The 19980-nt window shown below is 32.2% G+C and overlaps 1 protein-coding gene across 2 annotated transcripts in view; it reads right to left on the bottom strand.

Annotated features, from left to right (window-relative positions):
* LOC106101252 (AT-rich interactive domain-containing protein 5B-like) overlaps nucleotides 1-19980 on the bottom strand; it is a 46650-nt gene that overhangs the window by 17700 nt on the left and 8970 nt on the right. For both annotated transcript variants that reach the window (XM_013280412.1, XM_013280414.1), the window contains exon 3: nucleotides 19810-19919. In XM_013280412.1, coding sequence (XP_013135866.1) covers nucleotides 19810-19919 — 110 coding nt within the window. The remainder of the gene's footprint in view (nucleotides 1-19809; nucleotides 19920-19980) is intronic.

Below are 19980 nucleotides of genomic sequence, written 5' to 3'. Positions count from 1 at the left end.
AGTCTATTTTTTCTACAAGCCACACCGTAATAACGTCATATTTAATTATCAGATAATAACCGCTAAGTTTAAGATAATTGCTGATTTATTAAAATAATTGATAACACAAACGGTAATATTAAAATGACACATCAATACTTTTTATCTACATTTCATTTTGTATCGAAGATATCTTTAGTAATTTTATCACGTGTCTGATAATTTATCAGACTTTGACCAATGAGATTTGTTTAAGAGTATTTTCGACAAGACAAGACAGATCCACGTGTACTCTATAGGTGCGTTATGGGTGGTTGACGTAAAAGGGCGCCACAAGCGTTATAAAGAGGCGCCCAGAATTGCCGTCCGTCATATGTTTTTTTTTTTATTTTTTGTATTATTAAGATGGCAAATGAGCAAGCGGTCACCTGAAACCGCTTAAATGAAGCGATCGCTGCCCAGACATCCGCAATAGGAAATATGCATGTGTTTTTTTTTCTATTTTTAAACGATTCTACTTTTAATAATAAAATTTCGCCACTCAACTACATTACATTGAAAAAAAGGTTTATAGGTACGTTTTTATAGTAATAAAGTATTTAAAAAAAGCTTGGTCCAATTTGGATTCATATGCATATTGCCTATTGCAGATGCGTAGCCCATAAACGACGGTTTCCTCTACCGTCAAATCTTTCTCTTCCCATCGTTCTCTTATAACAAAAGTGTAAAAAGGGAAAGGGAGTAAAATTAATTCTAATTTGTATTGCAGTTAAGTAAACCTCGCCCAGGGCGCCCTCAATTTGTAGGTAGGTAGGTAACGACTATTTATCACCATTACTAATCAAGTTTTTTTTTTAAATTATAAATCTAAACAAAACGTATAACATTTCAGGGAGGTCTGCAGTTTTAATATTCCTTATTTCAGTTTAGTCTCACGGTCCAAATGGAAACAAAAAAGGTATAGTTTTACAGTAACGGTCCAAGAGGTTTAAAGTTCGAATCTATTCGGCTATTGTTGTGAATCATACGCTGCCATCGTTCGGGGCTTTGTTAACAGAAACGGCAGTAAATAAAAAAATCTGAAACGTATACTCAACAGCTGTTTTATAAAAAAAGCGGAAACTAGTTACGTATATCTGTAAGTTATTGTTCAGTTATATAAGAACTAGCTGTTCCCGTGCGGCTTCATCCGCATGTAATTATGAAAATATTATTTTATTGTTTACATTTATCAAATTATCAATAGCAAATGTCAAAATAACATGACATGACAAACCTTCCTTGATGTTGGCAGCAACTTATGGTCTCTTTCCCACATTAGGGTTTTTATCCAAAATATTTGCCCCCTAAGTTTAATGGCATGAAATATATAGCCTAAAGCGTCTAAATGTAAGGCTTTCTATTAAAAAAAGAGTTATTCAAAAATATGCTGTAATTGCTGACATCTTAGGCAGCAAAGAAGTGTGTATTTACGCTTTATTATAATAGTATAGATAATCAAAATCTATCTTAATTACTTTATTTATTGTTTTTTCACAACCAATAAAATTAAATAATAATAAAAAGTAACAATAAACTTCAATAAATTACACAAGTTAATTTACACCAGAAAAATAAACTTAAAATCAAGTATCAAAACTGTTCAGCCGTGTCTAACAATTTCACGAAGTTTTCAAAACGTATTAAACTGGAAAGGTCGTAAGTGTACATAATTGTATATTCAGTCAATGAATTTTCAGCTCTATTCTCTATGTGTTAAAGTCTATTCTTGAGTGATACATCAAAATATGTAATAACATGCCAACTAGACAAGATTTTTATATTAGGAAAGCGTAATTATTTATTTATTGTAAGTTTTCTGTATTTACTATATTCAAATTGTATTTGTCTCTTTCTATCGCATTGGTATTTATAACGATTGAATTCAGAATACGATACAATGCATTTAAATCAGTGTTTTCGTTACAAATCATACTAATATTATAAATGCGAAAGTTTCGATGGACGTTTGTTAGAATTTGTAGCTGTAGTATTTGATGTAGAGGATAGTCTGGAAGAACACAAAGGATACTTACTTTTGTTTTTTTTTCACACGAACAGAGTACGGGCTAAACCTAGTAGTATCTAATTATGACTCCCCGCTTATAAAGATCATAGCTTTTTTAGATATTTGTCTGGAAATACATTAGAGGAAGTTTGAAAGTAGCGCTAGTGGTAGAGAAATTGAGAAGCAATAGGTTATGGATATGTTATGCGACGAGACGATGGGGACATAAACCAGAAAGTGTTAAGAATGGATTTGGATGGCTACAAAGGTAGAGGAAGACCGAAGATAGTGTGGATGGATTGTGTGAAAAGGGGATATGCTTAAGAAGGGAGTGGTTTCAGATATGACGGCTGATAGAGATGTATGAAGAAACACATACTGTGCCGACCCTCCGTAAGGGATAAGGGCAAGTGGATGATGTACGAATACGAAACTCAAATTAAATACAGATTATAACAAAAAAAAACAGTCGAACTAATTTTGACGAATGTCTGATTATAATTGAGTTTTTTTTAATACTATGCAAATGGAGCCGCAGTCGACATAGTTATTAAAAAGGTAAATTACGTAACATCGATTTGATGACGTCACAATATGGCGTAAATTCATGCTAATTCTTAACATAAATCGATACTATAATATTATAAAGAAGATTTGTTTTTTGTATGTATTGAAATAACTCAAAAACTACTGGGTCAATTTCAAAAATTCTTTCACCAATAGAAAGGTTATTTGTCTGTGAGTAACAAAGGTCATCATTTTATTCATCTACCCTGCCTTATCCTACTCCCGTAGTGTCGGTACACCAGGTTTTCGATCTCCAAATAACTCTATCATACATCATCTCAGTCATCACTCCCTTCTTGATCATGTCACGTTTCACACAATCCATCTCTTTCTACGTCTACCTCTACCGATGTACATCTACATTCATAACTAACGTCCTTCTTGTTACATGCGATTCATCCATAACATGCCCATACCACTCTAACCTTTTACTCCTTATTTTCTCAACCACTGAGGTACATTTTCATTATTTTTTTAATTTCACGACGACGAAATCACGAGCAACAGCTAGTGTCCAATACACGATGATCCTGTTTGTTACATAGAGAGTGATAAAGACGTCAATATAAAACAGATTCAAGATTACATTACAGGTCAAAGATTGAAGAAAACTATCAAAGGAATTCCCCGATACATTAAATTTCCTGGTAACTTATTAACACGTTTGCTGCGGCAAAAATCATAATTCTTCATCTGGTGCGATGGCGGGCCGAAATGCGCCCCCCAATGATATATCTGCTAGTGGCAGGTCTTTCTAGACCCACCAGCACTAGGATAGATTAAATTGCTATATGTGGAGACATAATGTATACACCTAAGATAATGGTTTCGCACTATTAAGGACTTGGTTTTCATAATCCGCACCAGCGTGAGTACCATCAGGCTGAAATCGGCCTGTTACGCAATGAATGTGTTCAAAAGATAAACCTTTGCTCTGCATTTAATTACAATTAAGCTTTCTACGTTTAGTTTTTAATTATTTTTTCACAGCTACAAATAAATCACGTACAAGTAAAGGAGTAAAAAAGATTTTTAATTAGAAAATATTCCCGTGAATGGTTTATTTAGAAAAATCTTTGTGATTAAGATTTACTTTACGGGAAAGATTACGGATTGCAGCAAATTATACAGTAATTTTCCCTATCATCCTTCCTTTCCTTAAGTAGTATGTGCAGTCTGGATATCACTAGGGGTTCACCACCGGGGAGTTTGATTAATACTTTTAGTGTGCCCATGCCCCGGTGTTCGGTGAAACGACGGATACAGTGGGGTTTTTGTTGGTAGGCTCCCGCTTTTTAGGAGAGAACCCAACATAACCTCCGCGCCTTTCCCCTCTTAGGGCGCGGTGGTATGCGGTAACGCATTTCCCCACTTAAAAAAAATAACGGGTGGTAGAAGAATGGAAAAGATAAGGGTTAATTACTAAATATATTTAAAACTAACTTGTTCAAACGTACAAAAAAGGTTCTTGAGATAGACGTGACAAAAATCGAAAAAAAATTTCAACACTCGCCTTGTCAAGGTTTCTACTGTAATACATTAACCTCTAGGGTTGCCACAATTCACATTACCATAAATCGTGCATAAACTTAAAACACCCAAAAAACAAGCTTATATCAAATTTAAAGTAAAGTAAATTTTTTATAGAAACGAAAATGCCACTTGAATTCGCTAAAACAGCTAAATGATGAACCTATGATATCCGCATTCACAGGCATAACCAACCTTAATCGACAAGAATATTTCCCCTTGCTAAGTGTCCTTTGCTTCAGGTCAGAAGTCTAAAACTTGACATCAGAAACGCAGAATTACTTCTACAGTGTAAACCAACCTTAATACATAAACACATCACAATAACGATAATGTTTAAGGAAAACAGTAAGTCGATTGTTATCTGCATATTTATATACCTAATTAATTCGTTTCATACTACAAAGATATAAGAAGTTAAAACATTCACTGCGTAACAGGCCGATATCGACCTGACGCAGTTTAATTTGGTGCGGACGGAAAAAATTATGTCTCTCTCGCTAATGCGAAACGATTATCTCAGGTGTTATATAAAATATAGAATGCTTCCACAAAGTGATAGCAATTTAATCTATCCTAGTCCTGGGTCTATAAATATTGGGGGGCGCATTTAGGCCCGCCGCTTCACAAGATGAAAATTATGATTTTACTTGCCGCAGTTACGTGTTAACGGGATATTTTACTTTCATTTGTATTTGAAAAACATCTTACTTCATTTACGTTAAAAAAATTAAAAACTCGAGTATACAGTTTTCAAATACATTTAAAATTAAACTTGCGTCGACTTTTATACCGATACTAGCTGTTGCTCGCGATTTCGCCCACTTGAAATTAAAAACAAAATAAAAACACAGCCTGTGTTACTCAGTGATAACATAGATTTTTAATGGTGCAAGAATTTTCTATTTCCAGTAGTTTTTGAGTTATTTCATTACATACAAAAATAAAAATCTTTCCTCTTTATAATATTAGTACAGACTACCACTAGACTAGCTTTTTTTTTTGATTAAAAGGATTATATAAAAATATGCTGTGATTGCTGACATCCTACGCCACAAAGTAGTGTGTGTTTACGCTTTATTTTATTAATATAGAAGTATAGATAACAACTTTATTTTTCACAATAACACTGAATATATAATACTTTTGTATATGGTTTCTTTAGTGAAAATACTTCTTTAAACACAAGTAGACAGCGCTTTTTCACATTTGAGTACAGTTTATCGATTGCTTACTAATAATAGAATAGCTTGATAGTGTGGACCAATTGATAAGCGAAAGCGATTAACGGGAAAAATAGTCAAGTACAAATTAATTATTGTATACATATATTTTTACTGTAATAGTGATCTCTTAATGACTGTAAGTGTTGATTTCGTATGATATACAATATTATATACAAATTGTCTAGATCACCCGCGGATGCTTTACTAAAAGTAAGCCGTTAAGTTAGAAAAGAGTCTTAGATCACGACGCCTCTCTTCCTTTTAAATTATACCATTTGTCAGTTACCTTATGCCAAAATTCTGAAGCAAATCTCAAGTACTAAGTACTCGTGTTACATAGAATCAGTCAGATGTCGAAATTTTAATAGCATTTGGAGTTTAAACGCGGCCTTAAGTCGCTATAATATTTATATACATTTGTATTTCAGTACTTTGCACTTGTACCAAACGATACCCGGCTGTAACCGGTTGAGACCGGATTATCAGCCGGTGTAGAGTTGATTTAACCGGGCTTTACCGAAATTTACCGGCAAGAGTGGTGCGGCGGGGCAGGGGTTGATAGGATATCGAATATACATGTTACCCGATGTTACTCGCCTTGCATACAAATCTTTTTTTTTAATACAAGTATTAACAAAATTGAAAAGTATCTATAATTGCCTTAACGAATCAAATAACAGTTAATGCATATATGAGTACATTAGTAAATTCTATTTTTTTTTTTCATATCTGTGTTTTATAAGAATTTTGACTTTGTACTAAAAATAATTACTATAAACATATTCAAAAGTTCAAAACCTCGTATGACTTTACAATGATCTCAAATCAAATTATAAAAATATTCATTTTAATGAAAACAGGAAACGATTTTTAAATAATACATCAAGTATCAAAACGTGTTAGCCGTACTGCGCACTTCGACGTCGCGCGTCGTTATGAAATGTAATAGCGCTCACAAAGAGATGTGCGCTAATGAAAATTGTGAATAAATCTAATTAAATAATTTTAATGAAAAATTTATTTTTACATCGATTTGGCTAACGAATTTCTGTTGAAACACTTTACACTATAAAAAAAACTTTAGAGAATTTTAATGGTCGTAAAAATGTAACTTACTATGATTTAAGGTTTAAGTAAAGTTATAAAGCTAAGTGTTGGATATATTTTAAGGACATGAGCTACATATCTAAATGTCCACGAGCAATATAAGAATAAATGAATTGTGGGAGATATAAAATAACATCATTTAAAGCGTATTTATCTTATAATTTCCATACAATTACATAATATGCAGTAAATTTTTTGCAACAAAATGCTATATACAACAACTCGTAATCTATAGTAAATTATTTATTTATTATTTAATAGAAACAACCAAAATAGAATTTTAACATGATACTAATTTCAAAACTGAATAATAATTATACAATAACAAGTAGCAGTTTTCAGTTGCTTCCTTCTGCGCCGAAAGAAGCGAGCGCGAGGGCACAGGGCTGTCACTTACGTTTATTTAAATACAAATATTTTATATTTTTTTTATTGCTACATTTAGTTTTCTGTAGTATTTTATCATTTAGGATAAGATAAATTGCGTATTTTAACGTTCGATTATATCACTTGATATTTCCATTTGTGATAAATGTTCTAAAAAGGACATTTCTCACTATTTCCATTATTTTACATAACACGTAAATATTTTCCATATCACATTCGACAATTTAAATTTCTTTGAATTCCAGAATAATAACTGCCATTATCTTCGTAAGTAATCACAAGAAATAACTCATTAATTCAAAATTCGATCAGAAGAATTGAAAAATGTTTTTTTGCACTTCGACAAAACTGTCAAATTTGACATTCACCGATTCTAACAATTTCTTTCAAATAGTGCACAGTTTCCGTTTCACGTATCAATATAAAGATATCGCAATTCAAAGAATGTACATCTCATTGACGTTTTATGCGTCATTATAACCATTGTTTTATTATACAATCGATTAAAATCAAACAAATAAGAATTGATCGCAACGTAGCATAATAGTTGATAAATAATAATAAACAACAACGCCAAGGGCTGTATGTTGTGCAAGAATCTATACTATTAAAATAAAGTGTAAACACACACTTCTTTGTTGCCTAAGATGTCAGTAATTACAGCATATTTTTGCATAATTCTTTTTTTAATAAAAAGCCCTACACTTAGGTCACGCTTTAATATCTGTTCCTTAAAATTATTAACAAAAACTATAATGTTAAATCAATTATTAATAATACGATTAAATTAATATCATGTAATAATAATAATAAAGAAGTGTCAACCCTACACAACAGTATGCGCCGGCCGATATTTTTTCACCGGCCGAGCGGAAACCATCGAGTCGAATTAGTATTTTATTTGATTTTTTTTATCAACTTTGGCTATATTGTGATTTCCATTGGAAGTATAGTTTCGCAACATCTGGTATAGCGTAATAATACAAAGTTGCTATTAAAAAAAATTAACTAGCTATCGCCTGCGACTCCGTCCGCGTGAAATTAAAAATAGCCTATGTGTTCTTCCAGACTATTCTTCATATCTGTACCAAATTTTATTAAAATGAAGCCGTTTAAACTAAGCAAAAAACAACAACAAACTCGTAACAAACATCCATACATCTAAATTTTCGCATTTAAAATATTAGTATGATAATAAGAATATTTTCACTACTAACATTAGCATAAAAAAATGAGAGGAGTGGAAAATTAATTCACAATACCTAAGATTACTACTTTTTTGTTCTTATTGATTTAATTTTTGAAGGCAATTTAAAACCTAAGCAGACGGAGCCAAGAGCAACAACCAGTATCTTTTAGCCCTTCATTCCTAATTTAAAATTATTTCGTACGAAATGCTTTTAAAACAGTAAGTTCTAAAAACACATCTTAAATTCCATCTTATCCTTTCTTTTCTTCTCTCTTTCCTTCTATCTTCTACTATTATCAAATAAACATTTACTTTTAAATAATACAGAACTAAACATTACGGAAATTTTACTCAACTATTTGCGACAAAAAATAAATTAAACAGAAGAAACTCAATGACACTCTAGTCGGAAATCTGCCGTCTCGCTCACACTTCAGTTGTTTCTCCTTTTCGCTGCACTGAGAAGGGTTCGTGTCACATTTAGGTATGTAACTGTGACTTCTTGATATCGAGTACAATTTTACTAATATTATAAATGCGTATATGGATATTTGCTAGAGTTTCCTAAACAGCTGAACGAATTTCTACGAAATTTGTCAAAGATGTAGAGTCTGGAAGAACACACAGGCTGCTTTTGTTATTTATTACATTTCAAACGGACGAAATCACGGGCGAAATCTAGTAGTAAATACTTTAATTACACTAAACCACCTTTGAAATTAGTTTTATTAATAAATTAATCCTCGATGGAATTGGGTACATATCACAAAAATACGCTAATCTTAAGCATAAAAACAATTTTAGTGTTATTGAAAGGGTCGTTAGTAAACAAACATTTATTGAGAAAATACATTAAAACTATTTATTCAAAAACAATTGATAAATCTAAACATCTAAATAAAGAGAGCAATGAACTGTATTTATTGATTTTTTTAATTCATCTAAAACAGCTACATACCACACCGCGTCCCACGTGGAGGCATGTGACTCGGTGACGCGCCGTGTTTTTGTTGCGGCCATTTTTTTGTATTTATTTTTTTTATTTTCATTTGTACGCTTATTACCTGAGCTATAACTTAGTGTGGATGCACCCTTATTGAATACTAAAACTACGAAGCTATGCGAAATTATGACTAACTAGCTTTCGGGGAATTAAAACAAAAACATGCACCATATGTGTTCTTCCAGACTATTCTCTACATATATACCAAATTTAATAGAGATCCGTTAAGCCGTTTGGACAACAAATTCTAACAAACATCCATCTAAACTTTCGCATTTATAATATTAGTATAAAATAAGTTTTCTAGCTTTCTTAAGCTTTCTTTTCCTTAAACTTAAACAGTCCCCCTTCCAACACTTCACTGATATAAATGCGAAAGTTTAGATAGATGTTTGTTAGACTTTGTAGCCTAAACGACTGAACGTATTTCGATGAAATTTGGTACAGATGTAGAGGATAGTCTGGAACACATAGGCTACTCACTTTTATTGTTAATTTCACGCGTAGTCACGGTCGAAAGCTAATCTATACTATTATAATAAAGCGTAAACACACACTACTTTGTTGCCTAAGATGTCAGCAATTACAGCATATTTTTGAATAGTTTCTTTTTTAATAAAAAGCCCTACACTTACGTCACGCTTTAGGTTATATATTTTCACGCTATTAAACTTAGGGGGTAAATTTGAATAAAAACCCTAATGTGGTAAACAGACCATAAGTTGCTGTCAACATCAAGGGAGCAAGATTGCCAAGTTTTGTCATGTCATGTCATTTTGACATTTGTAAACAATAAAATTATTTTATGCTGATGAAATCTCACGGGAACACCTAGTTTAAGTATAAACTTAACTATAACTTAAGCTGCTTGATTTCATTACAATCTGAATCCCATCGACCCACTTAACAATCAAACCCTAGATACTAGCTACAAGTTATGTGCCTTATCAGTTACATACACACACATATAAACGTTATCAGTGACGCTAACCAGTTTACTAACATCACATTCGATTTGTACTCTTGCTTTATATTAGATGCCCGCGACTTCGTCTGCGACGTTTAAAAATACGAAACTTTCTCTTCTTATTTAAAACCAAAACCTAAGTAATTTTGGTTTAAGAATTTTTTTTCGTTATATTTCCGAATAATAAAAAAGACACTTTATCTAAATATATACTAATATTATAAAGAGTAGAGATTTGTATTTTTGTATGTATTGAAATAACTCAAAAACTACTAAGTTAATTTAAAAAATTCTTTCACCATTAAAAAGCTACGTTATCTATGAGTAACATAGGCTATTTTTTTTTAATTACGCGGGAAAAGTCGCGAGCAACAGCTAATATTGTATAAATATACGCTATATAAGTGCAAAATGTTTGTTAAACGGTTTCGTTGTGCAATTTCATAGTAAAAATTAGTAAAATATATAAAAAAACAAACAAAGCCAGTATCGTATCGTAGCTTTAGTTGGAAGTAGAAATTACCTTCAGACTTGTATTGATATTTATACGGCTGACATAAACACTATTGCAACTCGGTTTTGAAGTTTATTTTTAAGTTGACCCATTTTACAGACTTGCAATTTTTAATTCATTCAAGGGAACAGATATTTTATGTAATTTAAATAGAAACAATCGTGATTTCAAACAAATTGTTGAAATGTAACACCATACGATATAAAGCCTATAATAATGCTTAGTATTTACAGTTTCAACTAAAGAATCGTATTCAATTATAACTGTGTGTTTATCAAAATTGTAATAGTCAGATGAATTATTCAGTAAAATTTCCGATTTAAATTTTTAATTTCTTTAATAACTTTTAAGACATATTATTAAAGTTATAACAAAACTATAACAGGTCATAATATAATAAATTCTATTTCACTTGATTTTATCAATAGCACTTGAAATAAGTTACATCCATTTAAAAAATTAATATCCGAGTTGCAATATTATTCCACTGAACGTACATAGCAACCTTTAATACACACAGTTAAATTTACGTCCACAAACGCATCTACAAAACTTCATAGAAAATTGAACCTTAACACAAGGTCTTAAAGTTCAAATCTTCAAAGACCTTTTTAATAATCTTCTGAATTTTACTTTGCAAAGGAAATTGGACTTTACGTCTAAGAGATAAGACTTACATTTTAAATATTATACTATATACACGTTCTATAACTTTAGCATTGCTAGCACACTTTGATTATAGAGAAATGGACAAGTCAAGGAGTTTCAACAGATTAAATATTTTTGCTTTTTTGTTAATTCCAAACTGATTTAAAATAATACACAATATCGAACACACGAGCAATAAAGTTTTGAATTGAACAGTTTTTATTTGCCAAAAAGTAATGTATGTCTGATCCTGTCCATTAAAAGTCAATGTTTTAGTATGAACACAGATGCAAGAAGCGAGTGAGAGTTGAACAAACTATTACAAAAACGCGCTATACAAATATATACTTTAACGTAATGTGATAAATTACATGTTTCCTTGATACAACTGAGAAAACGTTATACGAACTGTGATATTGAAGACTGATACTTATCGCATTGTTGTAAAGTCGATTATCGTTTGTTTCCTGTTTCGATGACGTCATCCAATTACGTATTTTTTATTTTGTTTTTAAATATGTCCTTATTGAATACGATTGTAATAAAAAAGATAATTGAATGGTTTAACGCTAAACAGTTTCGGTCAAACGGTTCTGGGTTCACTTCTTATGTTTGCAAAACTTATTCCCATTATTGTTTTTATAAAAGAGAATGAAAGAGATGACAATAAAGTATTTTAAACTACCTTTCGCCCGCGATTCCGTCCGCGCGGAATTGAAAAACACAAAAGCAAGTAGCCTATGTGTTCTTCCAGACTATCCTCTACATCTATGTCAAATTTCATTAAGATCTTTTCAACCGTTTAGGCTACAAACTTTAACAAACATCTTTCCATCTGTACTTTCGTATTTATAATATTAACTAGCTGTTTCCGTGCGACTTATCCGCATGTAACTATGAAAATTTTATTTAATTGCTTACATTTGTCAAATTATCAATTACAAATGTCAAAATGACATGACATGATGACAAGCTTGTTTCCTTGATGTTGGCAGCAACTTATGGTCTCTTTCCCACATTAGGGTTTTTATCCAAAATATTTATCCCCTAAGGTTAATGGCGTTAAAATATATAGCCTAAAGCGAGACGCAAGTGTAGGGCTTTTTATTAAAAATATGATTATTCCAAAATAAGCTGTAATTGCTGACATCTTAGGCAACAAAGAAGTGTGTGTTTACGCTTTATTATAATAGTATAGATAAGAAGTAAGATTCAAGTTACGTGTTACAGGATGTTTTATTACCCGAATCGGAAATATACAGGAGGGTACATAATTAAAATTTTGCTTGGAATTGAAGTTTAACAAAAAAATAATTAAAAACTCTTAATCTCAATTTTTTTTAATATCATTTACAATTTTTATACACATAACTTTAAAGTAACTAGTAAAAGATAACATAATATGTATATATTTCGCCCATAACTCCATCCGCGTGGTATTATAAAATCGAAATAGCCTATGTGTTCTTCCGGACTACCTACATATATAAAAAACATCGAGATCCGTTTAAACTAAAAACTCTAACAACTATTTATATTTGCATTAATAATATTAAGATTAAAATTTACTTTATTGAAAGTTAATTTAATTTAATGAAAAAAACACAAAAGTGTTACCCAATATAGGAACTTAAGATCGCTTGCCTCTACAAAATATAATGCATCGAGGCCAAGGGCGGTGTCGGTAGCAACCGCGAACGTTTTCTTCAAATAAACGTAAAATATCGGATTATTCCCAACCGTCACCCCGCTCTGTCCCCACGTGATATTAAAGTTTTAGTCCCACCTTTTAGTTCACTATCACCAATATGACAGATGAAACCATTATGAAATAAGTACCAACCGTCCTCATCGCAAAAGGGACGGAAACTTTTTATTCTCATCTGTCTCCACGTGGGGACAGGCAGGGGTGACGGTTGGGAATAATCCAAGACATCAAACTCATCACATTTTAAACAATTTTGATTGCGTGAAAATTGCGTTTAAGCTAAAAGGGTCACAATGAAAAAAATATTTTTTTTTCTATTTTTTTAACTGCAAAATATGTTATTGATTAAAAAACAGAGAATAGTTAAATGGAGGGCAGAATCCAAAATTTATATGAAGATTTTTTATTTCTCTGTTCACCCCTGTTATAGCATTCATGATAACTTATTTAATTAAACATTTAGTGACGTGACGCTTTGTGTTTTCGTGGAGGTCAGACACTCCAAGGGCATTTAAAAAACCTGTTATTTTTTGTACTTTACCTCTTTGCGATTAAATTCTCTTTGTTAATATAATTTGTAAGGAATTTAATGCTTTTTTAACTATTTAATTAAACTAGAACTTGAATTCAAAATGATACAATCTAGGCCAGAAAGAGAAGCACTGCTATCGATGCTATAACATTTAGAAAATACTAGCTTAAGCGACTCCGTCTGTGCGGAATAAAAAACAAAAGCAAGTAGCCTGTGTTCTTCCAGACTACCCTCTACATCTATACCAATTTTCATAGAGATCCGTTCAACCGTTTAGGCTACAAACTCTAACAAACATCCATCCATCTAAACTTGTACAATATAATTAAGAAGTATGATTAATGCGTAAAAAATTACATGAAAATGTTAAAACAGCTACAGTACAAGTGACACTTTGATATTAAATGCAGTCGCACACCTTTGACTAAACTATCGCACAACTATTGTGCGATTATTTCGCAGCCAATTGTTTATTTGCACAACTGAAAATCGAGTAGTGTAACCTCCATAGAAGCTTATAGGAATCATTCCAGTCAAGTCAGTTAAGTCTATCAGTCTATTGTGTATAAACGTTTTAAAACACACGTAGAGATAACTTTTTAAAGATTATGTAATAGACACCGGTAACATCAGGTTGGCAACCCTGAGCAAGAACGTTGGCAACCCTGCACTGCTAAATAATTGCTGAACTGGGAGTGCGTTGAGACGCTTACTAATATATTAATTTTAATTTCTATGGCTTCAATTAAATAAAATAGATAAGGAGTTTAAAAGAGAGATTAATTTCAAATCGAATTAAATTGAAATAACTGTCCTTTTCCCTATGAAGTGTGTATATGTACTCTTTAATACATTTTTTTCATAACATAAGGTGGCAAACGAGTAACCGGCCATCTGAATCCGCCAAAATGGCGAAGCGACCGCTGCCCATAGACATCCGCAATTGCAGATGCGTTGCCTACCCTTATTCGACGGAGGAGACGCACATAAAGAGGATATTTCCCCTTCCTATGCATCTCCTCTACCCTCAAATCCACTTCCTCTTCCCATCCTCTCCTTATAAGAAAAGGGTGGCAAAGAAAGGGACTTAAATTAGGCCTCCGGCACCACACTCATCAAACGAAACATGGAATTGCCTCCATTTCACGCCTGTCTTCTGTGTGGTTGTGGCATTACACCGGGCGGCACGCCCTCTCTATCAGCCTGAATATCAGAATTAAATGATCTCTTACGTATATTTGTAACAATCAATTCATACTGTCTTCCTTCTCCCTCTACCTTTGTCGTGTTCTACATTCGCATGATTAAATTTTCAAATTAAATTCAAATTTTCATGAACTTATAAATTTATACAAAGATAAGATAAAATTAATAAATTCCATGTTAAATCTTACACAGCATTTTTCTTGTCTCTACTAATGAGATCAAAGTCCACTAAACTATCGTACGTATAAAATACTATAGACATGCAATTTACATTTCAATTAAATTATAAACAATACTACCTTTCGCCCGCGACTCCGTCTTCGCAGAATTAAAAAAACAAATGCAAGTAGCGTATGTGATCTTCCAGACTATCCTCTACATCTATACCAAATTTAATCGAAATCTGTTAAGCCGTTTAGGATAAAAACTTTAACAAACATCCATCCATCCATTTAAACTTTCGCATTTATATATTAGTATGATTTACGTAATCTTGGTAATTAAAATCGTCCATTTTACGCCTTATATTCATAATATCATAGAACATTCATTTCTTTCATCATCATCACCAGCTCACTAAACGTCCCCACCGAGGGGCTCGGAGCCTACCCTAATAAGGGGTGACTAGGCCATAGTCGACCACGCTGGCCCACTGCGGGTTGGTTGACTTCACACATATCTTTGAATTTCTTCGCCGATATGTGCAGGTTGCATCACGATGTTTTCCTTCACCGTAAGAACGTCGGGTTCATTTCTTTATTCATTACTAATTGTATCTAGATCGGTTTCAATAATCGTCTTATAAAGGTTGATTCTTAACGGACGGATCACAAACTTTGTAGAAGAGATCTCCACAAAGCATGGCCCAGTTCGTAAAGAATAATCCTGTATATTTTGCATTATATCTATGAAGCTAAATTAAGTCAATAACAAGTGATATAGATAACAAATTTAGAATCATCACACAATTGTACTATCCGTACATTCAATATCATAAACCTGTCCTCAACCGAGGTGAGTGTCAATGACATTCAATACAATCAGCAACGGCTCTTATTCCGTGATAATTTAATAAGAACCGGTACAATATCCGTAATTAAAATTGAAAAACAAATCTTCATAACTCAGTACAGAGATATCGTGTCTTTCTGGTACAAGTCAAATTTCCATTCAAAATCCACATTGAAATATGTTATGAAAACTACTTTCAAACAATTAATATAATTATTACGCGATATTAATTTAACACTAGCATTGAGATCTCGTCAGGAATGCGCGCGAATATCCATCCTAATGACATTGACAGCTGTCAGCTAGGGACGTGATTATGCCGACAATCTAGTGTTGCATCAATTCTAGAGCACGGTACTAATTTTCTTCTTAACACTATTTAACAAATAATAAAAATAAATACTAACAAATCATTAATTATGTCTGATCGAGTGAATACGTAGTATAGTACTAGTCCACAAATAATTAAACTTTGAGAATCGTATGCATTGCTTATCGCTCAGCGGACATTAAAAAAGGTATTCACTTCGTCGACTTACAAAATATCATTATTATTACTTGAGAACGGTCAGCAAAAAATAAACAACGTCCATTAATGTGACTCAATATTTTAAAAACATTTCCTTAAGACGTTACATAATTGAATCAACTTAAACAACCATGATAAATAGAGTAAAACACTTTAACTTTAACATAAAAAAAAATTGTAAGCTTTGAGTATGTTTCGTATGTTAACTATCTGTTTAAAAATGAGTCCAAATTTTATTTCTGTGTCTATCATCTCGCGCCACTAATCAAAAGCCAGGAATGTTTGATTTTATCATTGTATCCAATGTCTCTACTCACACTCGTTTCCTATTATCAAACTATAAAAATAACAACCATAATGCTACCATCTTCACCTGCTGTCGGTACAACGGCCGAGCACACTATCTGTTATTTACACAGAGAATGAACCCGCGATAAGATAGCCCAATACCTAGCGAGACGAATTCATTCGATCCCATTAGCTTTCGATACATTTGTCCGAATAATCAAAGTGTACAATATTACGCAACCTCGGCATACATGCTAAATTTATTTAAAACTTAAGAAAGGGCATGATTGCGATCTTATATTCAACCGGTTTGAACACAAAATACATTAAAATCTGTATATCGAAAGTTATTCTCAACATTTTTCATTATTATCTATTAAAATAGACAATTACTGTAAACTTTAACATTAACATTTACTAGCTGCTAGCTAAAATTAAAAAATAACAAAAACATAACCTATGTTAGTTACTGATAACGTTAGTATTTTTAACGGTATAACATTTTTTGAAATCAGACCATTAGTTGAGTTATTTCATTCAATACATACAAAAATACAAACCTTTCCTCTTTATAATATTACTATAGATATCTTTATTAAATTTAAGTTACTACTAGTGCATTAAAAGGAGTGTTCCTGCAACGATATAATATTACTTTATCTTTAGCGTAAGCATATCCTGGGTAACCCTTAACGGTAGCAAATAACTTCGTTATCTCTTTCCCTTCCGCTAACCTTATACCTTCTTGGAAGATAATTGCGACAAGACACCACGAGTACGTGACATTAATATAAACATTGTTAAAGAATAAAACTGGATTTTATATATATCAAAGAATAAAAATTTAAAGGTACAAGTCGACTCCATTAAGCTCTCTGTTCTAAACCGTCACATGGCGCGTCGTAGACGATTGTATTGCATTAGGATTGATACGTTTTGATACTAACTTATATTATTATTATTACATACTTTTTAGTATTTGTTTTAAAATGTGAAAAATAAACAAGGAAAAACTCATTATGAAATAATACAACTTTGTCAAGTTCTTTTTACGATAAAATCATAAAAAAATATATATTGACGAAAAAACTAAGTATAAATTATTATCGAAATATATCTTTTAACTTTTATTTGTAACACAAATATTTAGTTATTTAACAACATATTTAATGTTTGATAACAAAAATATAATGCAAACAATAAACACAAATATCAAGAAGAATTGAGCGACACTACACCCATAATGTACTACAAAATTATTCCAAAGCCAGTACAAGGCAAAGCCACGGTTATCGCTTTGGCTTAAAGTACATTTTAACTTTGGCAAGCATTTTAACGTTTGGTCCAAACGATTTTTTTTTAATTCTATCTAACCTAGATGGAGAACGTTATTTTTGTTACTTAAATCAAATAATACCGGTACAAAATTGATAACAATGATTGATGACAATACTAGTACAATAAAATTGCAAAATCACACAAACAGGCCAAAAAAAAGAAAAAATGTTTTTTTTTTACATCCAACTGAGAAAAACTAAATTTTATCGTGAAATTTACTTTCAAATTTAACATGTTTTATTTTAAAAATATTTCATTCAAAAACCCATCTCTCATAACTTGCACCACACACCGGTCGTAATTTCACCCATGAAATAGTTGGTATTACCAAATAGGGATTAGAAAGAGACGGCGCATACATCTCTGCAAGTGGGAGCGGGACAGCAGATATTCGTCCGTTCAACGGCGCTCTCGATTTTTAAGGTTTGTGTAAAAAAATTGTATTATCATTTATAGTAGTTTGTTCACGCGATTCTGCTTTCATGGATTTAATTAAATTATTCCAAAGCTTTCGAATAAGACATTTTAATAGTTTTATTGTATTAATAATATTATCTAGCTAATATTATAAATGCGAAAGTTTAGATGGATGTTTGTTTGTATGTAGCCTAAACTGCTGAACGAATCTCGATAAAATTTGTCATAGATGTAGAGGTCTGGAAGAACACATGGTTACTTTCTTGTGTGTTCGAATAATTCTTTCTTTAATAAAAATCCTTACACTTACGACACGCATTAGGCTACATTTTCACGCTCTAAACTTAGGTGGTAAATAAATTGGAACAAATCTTCACGTGGAGAAGGGACCATTAAGGAAGCAATGTGATTATGGTAACCGTAATTTTGACAATCAATTGGGAATTTGACAAATGTAAACAATAAAATAAAGTTATTATTACATCGTCGTGTCGTGTGTCGAAGTCGTGTGCAATAGCTAGTTATATGAAAAAGTCCCCTTTCCGCATTTATGAAGTACTTAGCTTTCGCGCGCTACTCTGTCCGCGTGGAAGTTAAAAAAAACAAAAGTGAGTAACCCATGTTTTCTTTCAGAGTATCTTCTACGTCTGTACCAAATTTCACCGAGATCCGTTCTGTTGTTTAGGCTACAAACAAACATCCATCCATCCATCTAAACTTTCGCATTTATAATATTAGCAAGAAGCAAGATTGAATGTAATTTCATATAGTTACCAATAAATGATAAACAAGGAAGATTTAAATTTCAAATGATTTTGGCTTAAACATCCTTAAATATAAGGCTTGGAATACACGTGCTAATTACAAGTATACATTTCTTGAAGACGGATTACTTATTTTTGTAATTTACATAAATCATTTTTCTACTATTCATGTACAATGTATCTTTCGTAGTAATCACTAGAGAGTATACCTTGGACTAAATTATCGCACAACTGTATTATCACGCTTTGATTCCATCTAGTTTTAAAAATCTAATAGCGAGTTGTTGAAGTTTCCATTTATTTTACACCTTAGTTCCAACGGAATAAAACTCAAATTACGTAGTTCAGAAACGCTTAAAGTTTTCAGTTTCAAAAACACTAACGAATAGTTAAATATCGTTGGGAAACTATTTAAAAGTACTAGCTGTTGCCCGCGACTTCTTCCGCGTGGTATTAGTAAACATACGAACTATATAAATAACAAAAAGCTACATATCCCTCGGGAACCGGACATTTCTCGGGGATGAACCTTATCCCATGTGTACTCCAGACTTTGTTTTATATCTGTGGCTAATTTCAATAAGATATGTTGAACCGTTGCAGAATGATCGAGTAAATATTAAAAAAATAAATTCATGAAACCAACGGGAACCGTAACTATTCCCGGGATAAAAAGTAGCCTATGCGTTCTTCCAGGCTATGCTCTAAACCTGTGCCAAATTTCATGGAGATTCGTTCAGCCGTTTAGGCTACAAACGTTAATAAACATCCATCCATCTATCTAAACTTTCGCATTTATAATACTAGTAAGAAGTAAGATTAAAAAACTAGGTAGCCCTTTCTGTCACTTACCTCTCCATGTTGACATCTCCCTTCAGGCGTATTTTCAGGTAGGAAGTATAGCCTTAAACTGACAAGAGTTTGGTCCGATACACGATCTGTCCATAACAATTGTAGTTCACCTGAAAAAAATAAAATTAAACTAGAATACGCCAAATTATAGATAGAGCCAGATAGAGTTAT

Source organism: Papilio polytes, unplaced genomic scaffold (assembly GCF_000836215.1).
Source record: "Papilio polytes unplaced genomic scaffold, Ppol_1.0 DF824002.1, whole genome shotgun sequence".
NCBI classification, from domain to species: domain Eukaryota; kingdom Metazoa; phylum Arthropoda; class Insecta; order Lepidoptera; family Papilionidae; genus Papilio; species Papilio polytes.
This window is presented reverse-complemented; position numbering and strand designations above follow the sequence as displayed.